At 33.5% G+C, this 14,375-nt stretch overlaps 1 protein-coding gene across 6 annotated transcripts; it reads right to left on the bottom strand.

The window, feature by feature from the left end:
• Window positions 1–491: 491 nt before the first annotated feature.
• LOC147411061 (transcription factor bHLH144-like) lies at window positions 492–5,667 on the bottom strand. Of its 6 annotated transcripts, none has more exons than XR_015178905.1 (6): window positions 5,508–5,667; window positions 4,804–4,956; window positions 4,127–4,309; window positions 905–1,968; window positions 733–821; window positions 492–643 (listed from the first exon to the last, which is right to left on the bottom strand). XR_015178905.1 is itself a non-coding variant. In XM_086444162.1 (5 exons), exon 4 carries the CDS (start codon window positions 1,661–1,663, stop codon window positions 929–931), a length of 735 nt encoding a protein of 244 aa, XP_086300288.1. In that variant the 5' UTR covers window positions 1,664–1,968; window positions 4,127–4,309; window positions 4,804–4,956; window positions 5,508–5,667; the 3' UTR covers window positions 492–821; window positions 905–928. The 6 variants fall into 6 exon arrangements, 3 of the variants coding, with proteins under 3 accessions (XP_086300288.1, XP_086300296.1, XP_086300278.1); XR_015178906.1 differs by having other exon boundaries at window positions 926–1,968; XR_015178903.1 differs by having other exon boundaries at window positions 733–1,968.
• Between the last annotated feature and the right edge of the window lie 8,708 nt (window positions 5,668–14,375).

Genomic DNA, 14,375 nt, shown 5'->3' with positions numbered 1-14,375 from the left:
TCACAAATTGTTTAAGATCCACAATTCAAATCACTGTGATAGACAATGGTTCTAATTGACGAGAACTATGATTATAAATAATCTATCTCAACATTAGAACATGAATTGTTGAGATCAACATGCAAATTATCAAGATCATTAACCTTTTCAATATGAATCCATTGAGACCAACAATTCAAAATGTCAAAGTTGAAAGATTTAACTGGTTGATCTCAACTATTTGAAACTTGATGTCAATGATTTGTCCGGGGTAAGGGGGCACTAAGAAAGATTTTACCTAATTGGGTTGTCAAGATACCATACAAAAACTCAGGGTGCATCATCCCACAGGGTGTGCGAACTAATTTTCCCTAGGAGAACACAAAGGTATTCATTTTATAGGCTGTCTGATCAAAACCTATAGAATTAAAGGAAAGTTGGTCCCTATTTGATGAAATCATGCATGGTGGAAGATTTCCAGTACAAATATGAGCTGATTTTGCCCAAAAATATAAAGTAGAAATTCTCCCAAAATCCCATTTGAGTTGAAAATTAAACAAAAGAAAGGTACTAAGTAGATGACTTGATTATTACTCCAAAAGCAGATACAATGAAGGCGAGAGATGAATCAGTGACCTCAATAAATATACATTGATTGAGGAACCTATAACATTAAAAGTCGTAATAAAGAAGTCAGATAACAGAATTTTAACATAATAACCAGAAAATATAGAAAGAAAGCACACACATTACATTTCAACTCCTCCCCCACTTCACCCTCCCATCCATCCATAATAGTGAACCAACCGAACACAGCCCACTACCACCTGCACACAGTAAAACTATAGAGAGGAAAAGAGTTAACCAAATTAAAAACTACTAGCATCACAGCGAAATAGATAAAAAAGAGTTCAGTCTTTGCTACCGCGGGATGGATGATTCTTACTACTCAGTTATTGAAATTCCCTATCCCGAGCTTCTTTGCTTCCATCTTCAAAGTCTTGAGATACCTAACAGCCTCATCAAGAACAGCAGCACTATTCATCTGTTCAGCACCGGGTACAATTCCCCGTAGTGCCTTCATCATCTTCTTCATCTTCTGTCGCTTCCCTTCACTATTGCAACTGTTCCTACTGCTGCTGCCAACAGAGTATGACTTCTCAATAGAAGAAAACCTCGGCTTGCTAGGTTTGGGGCCATAAGTTGAGCATGAATCAGGGGAACTGTTTCCACAGCTGCCGAGAGTTCGAGCAGTGCTGACTTCGTCGTCATCTACTTCCTCTTCACTCTCTTCTTCGGAGCTTAACAAAGCATCAATGTCATCTGTGTTCTCTTTGAAAAAAGAGGAAGATTCTCCATTTTCAACGTCTTTCCTCATGCAATTATCCTGAACAAATGTTGTGTGGCTATCCGAGCTTGGGAAATTGAAGTTGGGGGTCAGTGAAGGGTGGAACATGACCCGGCTTCTATTATCAGTCTGATCAAATATTATGAAGTTCTTCGGAAAGACTTTGGAGGGTTGGAGTTCAACCCCATGAAAGGTGGTTGATTGATTCACACCTTGTGGTAGAGTCATACCTAAGGCAGGTGCAACAGGATTACCATATATGTAACCATCACCCACTTGGTAAGACTGAGGAGACACTACTGCCTTTCTCGGGAAAAAATGTTGGTCACTCTGCATGAGTTGTCTTACTAAATGATTCAATACACAACAGATGGATGGGGATAGGTGTGAAGTTTTTGCAATCACTTGGATTTCAATCCAATTAGGTTATCAAAGGTATCGAGGAGACTGAATTGTAGAGAGTTGTGTTACTTCCATTAGAACGGGAAAGCTGTCTACCCTAAATTAACAGCTAACATACACCATTTTTTTTCTGTTACTTCACACTAATAACAAAGCAAGAACAATCAATTTCTGGGTTTTGGAGCTTTGTTGTTTTTATACTACGTAACAGGCTTAAGCAGCTGGCGGAAGTACTCAGCCTGCCATGTAAGAAAAGGAACATATAAATGGTAGCAAAATGATAATGATGGAGGAGATTTAAATATAATATTAAAAAATAGCAACTTTTTGGAGAAAAACTCTGAAAATCTACACATCATCTAACAATTTTGCGAATCAACATAAAAATAAAAAATTACTTCATCCATATATAGGACTCTGTATCACATGACATGTACACTACCAACCCAAAATAAAATCTTAGATGGGTTCTCCCTCCCTCCCCCCCCCCCCACATCATCTAACAATTTTGCAAATTCACATAAAAATAAAAAATTACTTCATCCATATATAGGACTCTGTATCATATGACATGTTGACTACCAACTCCCCCCCCCCCCCCCCAATTAAATACAGAAGAAAATAGTAAAAGGAGGTTTCCAATAATTTCCTTTATAGGCTTGTACAAATTGTGTAATTACTTAGATAATGTTTCTATTCTGTGTCACATGGAGTCTTCTAGCATGTGTTGGATCTCTAATTACCACCAAATTCAGGTGCAACACCGCTAGATCACATCTCTGCTTTCCTTCCTCAATTGCTTGATATATGTTGACATTTTATTATAGATTATGAACCTACCTTTTGTAATTGTGGAAGGATAAAAACAAACATTCATAAATGCTTCTGTAGGCACAAATACAACTCATAGGTTCGTTACATAATCAAGCATGATAAAATCTTTCCCCAGTCCACTTCTAAGCTTCGTTTCTCCTGGTTGGGACACAAAACCATCAACGGCTGAATATGGATCAAGTGGCACCATCTAAAGTTTTTAGCTTTCTTAACAACTACATATTGCATTCATGTTCCTCTTTTCCCAGAGAAAGCAAAGAAAGAGATAAGCAATAATAACATGGAGTCTTAGGGTTTTTGCCATGTCGGTCACACGGCGACACACATCCAAACACATAAGGTAGTGTCACCTTTTCTTTTAATCATTTTCTATAAAATAAAGAACTTTTGAAAGAGGATTGTTGTACTCCATCCTCCATGTAAAAATTTATTAAGTTTGATATTAGAAGGCTACTTTTATTAAGTAGTGGTGCATACGAATGTTTTCTTTCACTTATGTGTGTATATCCCTATTTCATTAAGGAAAAAAGATTCTGATTTAAATATAATTTAAATATTATATTATAATTCATGTGGCTGTATCATAGCTTTAAGCTTCTCAAAGCTCCCATGTCAAACCCCTCACATTGGTATCCACTGTCAAAAAATTCACCATTTTTTTTGAAAATTAGGAAAAAAATCAGCAATTAATGGGTTGCCCCGATTAATTCACCAAAATAATCAACAAATCATTAATCAGAAAAAAATGATTTTTTTTTCTTCTGATTGATTGAATCAACCCTAACCTCCACTTCTCTCCATCTCTTTAAACCTAACTCCGTAATGAACCTATTTTGTTGCTTAAAATCATCATTTTTATAATCCCCTAATTTTTTTCAAATGTTTTATGGATCTTTCCCAAATTAAACTGACTTGACCCCTGCTGCATAATAACCAAATCCGTACTAGGTTTCTATGCCCTTGTAGGAATGTAGGATATCGAACACATGTATAAGTCCTCATTACATATCCAAAAAAAATTACATCCCTATCCTCTACTCTCTAACCTACTCTCTTCTTTACAAAGAGGACATAGTATCATTTGAACTGCCAAAATTAATTTTCGAAGGGGAAATACAATAAGGGCAATCACCATTCTTAATCATTTTATCAGTGATAACATTCACTTAAGTACAACTACGAACATGAGATCTTCTTCTTCCTTGTATGCACGAACAAGTGTACACCATAGGTTGCTTTTGACTTTGGTAAACTGATATAGAAGTGCAACGTTTGACTATCCAAAACTTTCTAAACTAATGTAGTTCACTTATTATATCCAAATACTTTCTTTAACATTACTCAAAATCCATTAAGTTATCTTTTAGGGTTTGAACCTGACCCTTTGTACAGATGTTAAAATTTGATTCATATTGCAGTTTCACACAGAACTTAATAAAAACCACAAGATAAAGAGGATATATATATACATATACAAATAAAATCAACAAAACGTTCACATAATATGAGAAAAGTAGGAAAGTAATAATAAGCTACTGAATCAATTAAGGGAAAAAAATTCACCTGACAAATTTGCATCAATTGGTAATATGCAACGATCCTTACGTTCATGGTAATATTCCCACCTTCCTTCACTGCTCGATATCTCTTTAGATTAATCGTAATGAACATTCTCACTCCTCCAAAATCAGTATAATAAATAAGATAACAAATAAAAAAGATCCTTCACAACCAAATATAATTCACCTGCAAAAGTACCCAATCGAACCTTTAATACCTAATTTCTTCAATAGATAAAATTCTATCACTACATCAAAAGAAAGAAAGTTGAGAAGATCCACAAATACAGAGGAAAGAAGAAAAAAAGGCTAGCACACAGAAAGCAGCAAAGAACGAAATTACAAATAAAAAAGATCCCTTCACAACGAACTATAATTCACCTGCAAAAGTACCCAATTGAACCTTTAATACCTAATTTCTTCAATAGATAAAATTCTATTAATCCATCAAAAGAAAGGAAGTTGAGGAGATCCACAAATACAGAGGAAAGAAGAAAAATAAAGAAAGAAAAGGCTAGCACACAGAGAGCAGCCAAGAACCAAATTACAATATCTCATACATACATTGTCTAAATCGATATTAATCCAAATATCATTAAAAGAGATGCACAATCATGATTTTCCATACATATTAATGTAAAATAAGGTTCAAACAAAGAAAGATTCGGAGGAAAATCTTACCAGAAGAACACAAATCTACAGAATCACTCGGAAGAACACCACCAAGCGAACACAATTCCTGTTGTAGTTAACGAATGACGAAGTCCAAGACATTCTGATCGATTCCTTTTAACTCAAGATTTGTACCAATTAAAGGTGGTAACAAAATGAGCTCTACAAATACAAAAATTAAAGAACCAGCAGAAATCCAATCAGATAATATTCACTAAATGAAAACCTAAAAGGTAAGTGAAGGATATAATCAAAGATTATCAGCAAACACTTAAACAAATCCACACCAAAAGAATGGAAAAATTAGTGTACCTCACTATTAAATAATAATAATAATAAAAAACCGTGAGATATAATCATATAAAGCAAAAATTGTGAAATTTATAGAATTAAAAATAAATAAATAAAAAATCTAGGCAAGCTACAAAGAAACCACGCGAAAATGTAAAACAGATGAAATTCGAAATTGTAGTTGAAGAAACCACGTAGAAAAACAAAAGATAAGTAACAAAATCAGTAAGAAATGACATCAAAATGAAGGATCTTAAATCTCAAAACAAAGATTACATAGGTCATGGATGCAACAATTTACCATGAAATTAAAAGAAAAACAAACAAAATACAAGAGAAAACTTCATCTAGAATTATAGTAAACCCTAGAAATCAAAAGAAACTAATTAGAACCAGTGACAGAACGAGTAACGTAGACAAACCTAGGGTTTCTTAGAAGATCTTCAACCGGAGAATCCGAAAATAAACTCAAATCAACCGAAAGTTCGAAACTTTTTTCGAATAGATTTCAGGCTCTGCAACGAAGGAAGATCGCGAAACAGAGAGAAAGAGAGAAGGAGGAATGGAGGAAGGACTGAGAGAGAGAGAGATTAACTCGAAGATTGGGTTAATTTTTAACTGTGGTTAGTTAACTATAGTTAAGATGTGTCGCTCTGACAAAACAAAGTCTAAGTCAGATGGAATATACACCGTTGGATTGATTCCTCGTAAATGATTTCCGCTTATCGCGGATTAAATGTCAATATTTAGGCGCGCGTGATGACAGACGGGGACTCACGAGGTTATGACGTCATATTTCAAAATTTTATAGTAATTTTCACAAATATTAATTCAACTCTTGACTTTTGCTTTTCCGTTAGTTCTAACGTAACGGAAAACATAATAAATCACGTGCCACGGAAGTGACAGAAGTGACGGAAAACATAATGACAATTTTGCCCCGCCCCGATCCGCCCTACGGTGTCGAGTTTTTCACTATTTTAAACGATTCCGAGGCGGATTCTGTTTTTAAAATAAAAGATTGAGTTGATATTAGATTTGACTGATTTTTTTGGGAGAGTGATCTCTATGATGAGAAGATCATCAACATAAAAATTCAATTCAATATGAAACTTCTAATTCTATCAAAAGTAATTTATAAATTAACGATAAAAATTGATGATTCACAATTCTTAATCATTTTTATGGGGTTAGAAGTTTTAAATTGAATTGATCTTGAACTTTTAAGTTATATATAGGACAAATTTTGTCCTCAAACATTGTCTCTCTAAAATTGCTTGTCAAACATTATATATATATATATATATATATATATATATATATATATATATAGGGTCACGTTATTACGACCCCCTTTGCGACACACCTTTTTGTCTTATATGGGCAAAAATGTTTGGAATGGGCTGATTTTTTGTGAGGATGATCTCTATGGTGAGGGGATCATCCTGGCAAAAAATCATCCCATTCCAAAACTTCTAACCCCATCAAAATTGATTTACAAAAATTGGACGGTCTATAATTTTTCAACAAAAATCGGACGGTCTAGAAGTTTTGGAATGGGCTGATTTTTTGCCAGGATGATCCCCTCACCATAGAGATCATCCTCACAAAAAATCAGCCCATTCCAAACATTTTTTCCCATATAAGACAAAAAGGTGTGTCGCAAAGGGGGTCGCAAAGGGGGTCGTAATAACGCTGTTCATATATATATATATATATATACTTCTCATGTTCTAGGTTCAAATCCCTATCCATACAATATTTGTAAATGAATGAGGCAGAGTGGGGCGAGGATGGGTCAAAAAAGTTAGAAAGGGGCGAGTTAAGGGTTGGGAGCCGAGGACAGGTTTAACTAAACCTGGTCTGTTTCCATCCCTAACCCTTATGGTCTTTTATGATTTTCTAAAAGGGAAAATGATAGCCTACCTAAGTTATTAAGATTTGAAATTAGACTAAGATCCATTAGGTTACATTGACAATCCAATGTCACAACCTTTTAGATTTCATGGTAAAATTTAATTTTAAATTAAAAATATATATTGAAACATAAATTTGGACTCAATCCAAGGTTTTGAAAATGGACCATTGCTGAACTTTGAGATCAAAATAAAAATCCAATAATGAAAATATTTTTTTTAATGTATTTAAAATTTTGAGTTTTACGTCATTGTGGCATTTTATTATACTTTTTTGACATATAAATGCTCAATTGAGTTATAAGAACTCTAAATAGTATATCTCTTGAGGATGTAGAGATCGTTGACATTCTTTATTTATTTATTTTTGAAAAATATTGAACTAACTTTGTTGCACATTGCGTTCAACCTAGTGTTGACATGGCATGTGGGGGAGAACGATTGATTTTTTTTTCCTTATATCTCAAGGAAAAAACTATGGATCTTTCCATACTGCCATGTTAATACAATGTTGAGTGTTGTGCGAAACAAAGTTAGTATAGAACAACTTTTTTTTTTTCTTTTTGGAATCTTTTTACTCTTTTATCTCTTCAACTCTCCAATAATGTCATCACTTTTATCTTATTGTAATTTTTCAAATCCTCTAAAAAAAGATTTTTAGTATTGTTTGGTCATCACTCAAGGATAATTACCTACTTAATCCAAGTTTGTTAGGATTCATTAGAGTGGATTCTCACTTTCTACCCTTCTAATCTTCTTCAAAATTCACATGGTCCCCATGACATCAATGTAAATTGACTATCTTCCAAAACTTATGACTACTTTGTCCTTCTTAAAAAATTCTCTAGAATTTGAGTCAATTAACCTCTTGCACCCTTAGTTTGTTGGAAATTCTATCAAGGAAAATGATCAAAGAGGCCAAAAAGCCTACATTTATTTACATATCATATAACTTAGTTCTTTCACAATTGACTCAAAACCTAAGGTCTAAGACCATTCTACCATTCACAAAGAATTTTTTAAAGTTTTGAGTGCAAAGACTATCATAATCTTTGATGATCAAGATTTGTGTAATTCTATAAGAGGTTAAATACCATCAAGGCATATGTTATAAGGTGAAATTAATGTTTTTCATGAAGATTTTTCTTAGAATATTTAAGTAGTCAAGGTTTTAAAATAAATTTATCCCAATGATTTTTCAAAGTCCCATAAATAGGAGATCCTTCCAAGGAAAATAGGAGGATTTATTTGGTAATCCAAAATTCTGTCCAAAAATCTCTCTAACCTCTCTAGCCTCTCATTATCTCAAAACCCTTAGAATAAAAATCTAAGAAAAAGAAAAATAAGTAAGAAGAAGAAGAAAGCCAATGTGGAGTTAAACATTTCATTCCCCTATTTAATCTCCCCATTCTTACTACTACCCATTCATTAATTTCAAGTAATTTTATTTTATTTACATAATTTCTAATTTAGTTATTTAGATTTACATTTCCTTAGTTAAAAGCTTGGAGAAAGAGAGTAATCTTTCTTTGAGACAATTTTTCCTAATAAGTCATCAACAAATTCATTGAGAGTATTAGATTAGATTGCTTTACATTCTTTATTTCAATGCAATTTAAATTTCATAATGTAGATACTTTATTTTTACTGCACTTTAAGTATTCTAGAATAATAATTTTTTATTCTATTTTTTCTAGAGAGTAAACTCTCTTAGGAGGTAATTTCCTCTCGCTAAATCCATCCCATGCATACACTTTGTACACACTCACTTTCAAAATGACTAAAGGTTAAGATATAGGTCTTCGTAGGTTTATACTTAACCTTTATAGCCAACAAAACAACCTAGAAATGAACAAAATCTCATGCATGTAGTCTTGATTCTTACATGGTGCGGTTCAAATCATAAACCTTACTAAATGATCAAACCAATAAACAAAACTTTCCAATGAGAAACATAAGTTAATTTTGAAACTTTGGGACCCCAACTGATAAAATCCATATGGATTTCCATAAAGTCTCAAGCTCACAAAAAAAAAAAATTCAGCAAATACCTATTTTTAGTAGTGGCTTCCACGTTGTCTTAATTTTGCTCATTTTCCAAAATAAAATTATAATCAATTTTTCTTAATTCTTCTATATAACCTCTTTTACTTTTAAAACTTAAAAAATGAGTTTGTAACTTCACCTAAGATCAATCTATTGGTAACCATCTTAGGATGGGAAGGATTATGTGTCTAAAACCTTCCTTGTCCCTCAACCAAACCTCCTTACCTTACTTTTTTAGGAAGATCTTTTTCATTATCCTTTTGAACATGTGAATTATTACAAGTCAAGGAAAAAAAGAATTTCAAAATTTTTTTATGATGCCCATTCACACTTTAATTGAATGATGACGACTCCTAAACTCACGTAAATGAGCTCAAACCTTTTCAAAGGTTTTGAAACCCACATATCTACAAATTTAATTATAAAAAGGGTTTTTAAGATATTAAGGTTATACTTATATTTATAAAGATGAAATTAGGGACGATGAAGAAGATAGTAAATGCATATATGGGGTTACAATGTCCTATAAAGCATATGTATGTGTGCACGCACACACTTGCATATTTCTTTTAAATGATCATTTTGGAAAAATTATCAGCCATTGATCACCTCATACATAATATCCTTATTATAGACAAGGTTACGTTTCATTTGCAAAGCCAGTGGGAGTCTATCCATAATCTTTGTATTCATTGTAATTTTATTAGACTTGTCTATTTTCCTTTTTCTCCCTCTTAAATACTAATTGGATTCTTCTCAAATTGTATTTTATGTTTTCATGAATTATTCACCCTCGATTTGTAAAAATAAAATACATTGTTAAGGATGTGTTGAAGTGTCGAAGTCTTTGGAAGGAACAAAACAAGATGATTTTGTTCATTTATTTATTTATTTATTATTATTATTTTGAGGGGGGCGGGGGAGGTCAACAAGTTTACAAATATGCATACATATGGATTACCATCAATCACATTTAGCCAAAAAGTCGGATCATAGATTTGACTCCCTCCAAGCACGCGAGAAGGAAAATAGAGCGAAAGTTAGATCGATAAACTTCAATTTCTTGAAAGATCCACGAGTATATGTGAGATTTCTAAGCTTCTCAACATACTTAATCGTAATCATTGAATCAAAATACCACTTGAGCATATTGAAAGTTATAACAAATGGAAATCTCTAATACCTTTATGTTCGTAAATCGTAATCATCTTTGCTTTCTACATATATCATTCTCATGGCAAGGCATAAATAGAAAATCTATGAAAGAGCCTAGCTCATCTTTAAGACTAAAACATTGGTTTCCACCATTTTTGATGATTAGGTTAGGAAAAAAAATAGTAGATTAATAGGATTCATGATAAAAAATTGTATATCTTTACCTTTTTAATTAATTTGTGCTTAATCGATGGGATTCATGCACCAAAATATTGGTCTAATTTTACTGACTCTTAATTTTGTTTTTCTAAATAATTCTTGAGGTTTGTGCATGAATGTGACATCAAAATTTACATCTAATGATAGGGCTTAATATGACTGATTGAACAAACAAAAATAACTTCAATATTTTTTGATCCAACGGATGGGAATAAAAGCAACATCAATGTGATCAGTGGGCCCAAAATGATGTGCCAAGTGGCATTTGAGAAGAATGATTTCAAATCTCTGGCATTTAAGGATGACTTCAAACCTTTGTTATGTACACATGAAGATCCAATCTAGACCATTCATTCATATCTGTTGGGCCAATCAAGGAATTGGTCGTAAATGAAAACTAAAACTTTATCAGTTTGATCAAATGGCCTGCCATCACTCTGTTGTGGATAAACAAACTCAATGGACATATTAACTTTTTATGGGCACTAAAACACTTAATTAATCAAATAATGATTTTCTAATAGAAAGTCTTCACTCGATTGCCATGTCATGGAAATGGAACCATACATCTTTTTCTTTGGGATACACAACTGCGCATCTCATAATAGATGCTCAGTTGTTTATGGTGTGGAAAAATATCTATGCCACATCAGTCGAGTATTAATCGAGTGAAGACATTCTAATTAGAAAATCAACACTCTTATTAATAACCGCTTTAGAAGACCCACTCATGGGTTGTCTAAGTGGTAAGGGCGAGTACGTGAAGTGTGGGTTAGGCGCACGTCATGGGTTCGTGGATTGCTGTGGTACTCCTCCCCGAGATTAGTCATGGTGCGTGCAAGTTGGTCCGAACACTCGATTAGCAAAAAAAAAAATAATAATAAAATAAAAAATAATCACTTTAGAAAATAATCGCTTTAGAAGTTTCTAGTAGCGGAAGATGCTTACATCATCATATTAAAGTTTTGTATGGTGATTGAGCGGTGGTAAAACCTCCGGAATCACTTAATATGGTAATTCGCGTCATACAGAATAACCCTTTAATTTAATTAATTAATTAATTATATTTAAATAATTATGAAGAAAATAATCTGTTTTTTGCCTTCTTTTTCAACGCTGCTTTTGCAAAAGAGTGGATGGGTGGTACGCGTGCGAAAAGGTAGTTATGTAAGCAACATCTCAAGTGGGCCCACATACGTAGAGTAGAGTAGAGGCTGGTGTAGGGTCATATTGCTTGCCACGTACACAGACTTTTACAAAGAAGCTACAAGGGACCTATGGGTAGGGATTTCAATGGATCGGATTCGGGTGGGATTGATATATGGAACCCATTGAAATCAGATCTAGATCCAAATTTGAAGATCCGATATTTATCGGATCTCAACGTTTAAATCTATATCCCAAATATAATACCATTTGATTTGATAAAAAGTGCATACAAATGTAATTATAAATCATATCACGTGACATACTCAATCGACACCCCTGATGTGGTAGTCTCAGGAACTGTAGATATGCTCTCCCTGGGATATAGAACTACGGTTCTCCATAAAAAATTGCAATTTTGTATCTCAAAGAGAGCAGATCTACAGTTCACGAGCCTGTCACGTCAGGATCTTGATTGAGTATGTCACATGGCTAAGTCAGATTATCACGACTTTACAATTAAACAAATTTCTATAATAGAAGAGTCCTCATCCAACGGAAAATGAGTTACTTGAGATACAAGCTAGCCTCGACGATGTAGAAATATTAAGTCCAGAGATTAGGGTCCATTTTTAGAGTCGAAAACTGGCTCTCTATTCTTCAAGTCGAGATGAAATACATAGTAACACAAAGGGCATCACATGCTTGGGCAATGTTTTTATTGTTAGGAGAGAAAACAAAGGAGACCCAATTAAGAGACAACAAACGAGGCATACCACACGCCCCATCCATGTGGTTACAAAAGGACGACGATTGAAGACTAATGCAATTGTATTGAATTTAATCTGAAACTATGTTGAGTCATTGACGGACTTGGACGTCAGAGTAGAATCACATACACATTGTCATATTCAAAGAAGATCGAAGAAGAAGACTTGGCCTGGTTATTCATATTATGTATATCGCGATTTGCATCAAGGTTGCTCTCTTGATGTAGATTTTCTTCCCTTTGGCCGTGATACCCTTCCCAAACACATTAAAAACTGTCAAGTATTACGAAATATGATTCTCTCCATCTAACTTGGGACGAGTCCAAAATGATTATTCACCTTTCATTGAATAGAGAAGAACGTTGAGATTTTATGGTCTGCTGCCAAACTTATTCCAATTCCAACAACTCGAACTTTGATAAAATTTATTACACATGAGCTATATAGATAGGGTTCTTGTCCAGTCTCTGGGGAGCTCCCCAATCTCAATTATAAAGCAAACTGAAATGTACCAACTTCTTGCCTTCTGACTAATTGGATATTTGCAAAGACACTTTGAAACTCAAGTCAATGATTTGAACTAAGCCAAATAGTCTTGGATAGCTTTGATTTATCATGCATGGGGTTCAACCCAGTTGGTAAGTCCATTCCAAGCCTAGGATTCTCAAATGAGTTTGAAGTTGTTGAGTTTAGTCCCACATCAAACACTCATTGTCTTGTTTTTCTCCTTATAAATTATAGGGCCTCTTCACTCATTTCTAATTGGTTTTGAGTTGGACCCCCAAATTTATCATGGTATCAGAGTAGGTCTTTCTTTCCTTTACGTCATCTAATTCATATCTCCACGTGCTTTGATCCAGTCCAGCCGTCACATGCGGGGACGTGTTCAGTTTAGTCCCAAATGAGATACTCATTGCCTTGTCTCTCTCCTTGTTCTCCTGAGCCTCTACACTCATTAATCTAGTTTTCTTCAATAAAACCACACATCTTTCTATATCTTTACAAATCTCTTACGTTTATACATTCATCTCTTACGATCTTATTTTTTAAACTAAATCTCTCCAACAAGCGTTCTTTCATTTAAATAACACAATTCTACTTGTATGCTCTTGGAAGAGATCATGACAGATCTAGATTTGTAAGCCACATGCTCCAACAAACTCAAAAAGGAGTAGGATGCGATAGTGAGGGACTTCACAAACAAATAGTGAGCATCAAACAATACAAATGGATTTTAGGCAATCTAATAGCATATAACTTGATGAGATTAAGAGCAATCATTTAAAGAAATCATTTGTACACTCCTTCAAACGATCATACAATTGCAGGAGTATATTAGAGAAATGAATGCAATCATGTTATAATGCATGATATACATTGTATCATTTTCAATGTATCTCATCAGAAAAGAAAAATAGCAATGGAGAATATACATGTAGAAATATCAATTAGGATATTCTACATTAAGAAGTATCAATAATTTAGAATAATTATATTAGGCCAACTCTAATAGAATATTAAACTTGACATCCTTTTTATTATAAAGAGTCAAACCACAAAAATTAGGTCCAACAAACTTTTTATTGTTAAATGTAAAAGTAACGAACATGAAGCAAGGCGCTTTGGCTAATTATTATTAAAAATATAAGGGTCGTTGGGCCCACATGGATTATCACATTGACAATCAACCACAATATCCTTCTAGATTTTATGGATTATCACATTGAAATGGACGGCTATTGAACTCCCAAAACTTAAAATTATAAATCAACGGTGAAAAATAATATATTTTTTTTCAAAGTTCTTAGAATTTCGTTCTCTAGAAGCCTGTGACATTGGATCATGTGTTTTGGATTCCAAAATGTGAGGTCATGACTCTTATTAAGATTTGAGTTAATTTTCAACAAATGAAAGATTTGTTGAGTCGGTTAGAACAACCAACAAATTTTGGACTAACTAAAATAACATTTGTAAGATTTTGACAAAATATTTTATTTATTGTAAAGAGCATTGTTAGAGGTGCTCTTATAGGCTAGTC

The sequence above is a fragment of the Akebia trifoliata genome, chromosome 1 (genome assembly GCF_017979445.1).
Source record: "Akebia trifoliata isolate Shusen 1 chromosome 1, ASM1797944v1, whole genome shotgun sequence".
In the NCBI taxonomy this organism is placed as follows: domain Eukaryota; kingdom Viridiplantae; phylum Streptophyta; class Magnoliopsida; order Ranunculales; family Lardizabalaceae; genus Akebia; species Akebia trifoliata.
This window is presented reverse-complemented; position numbering and strand designations above follow the sequence as displayed.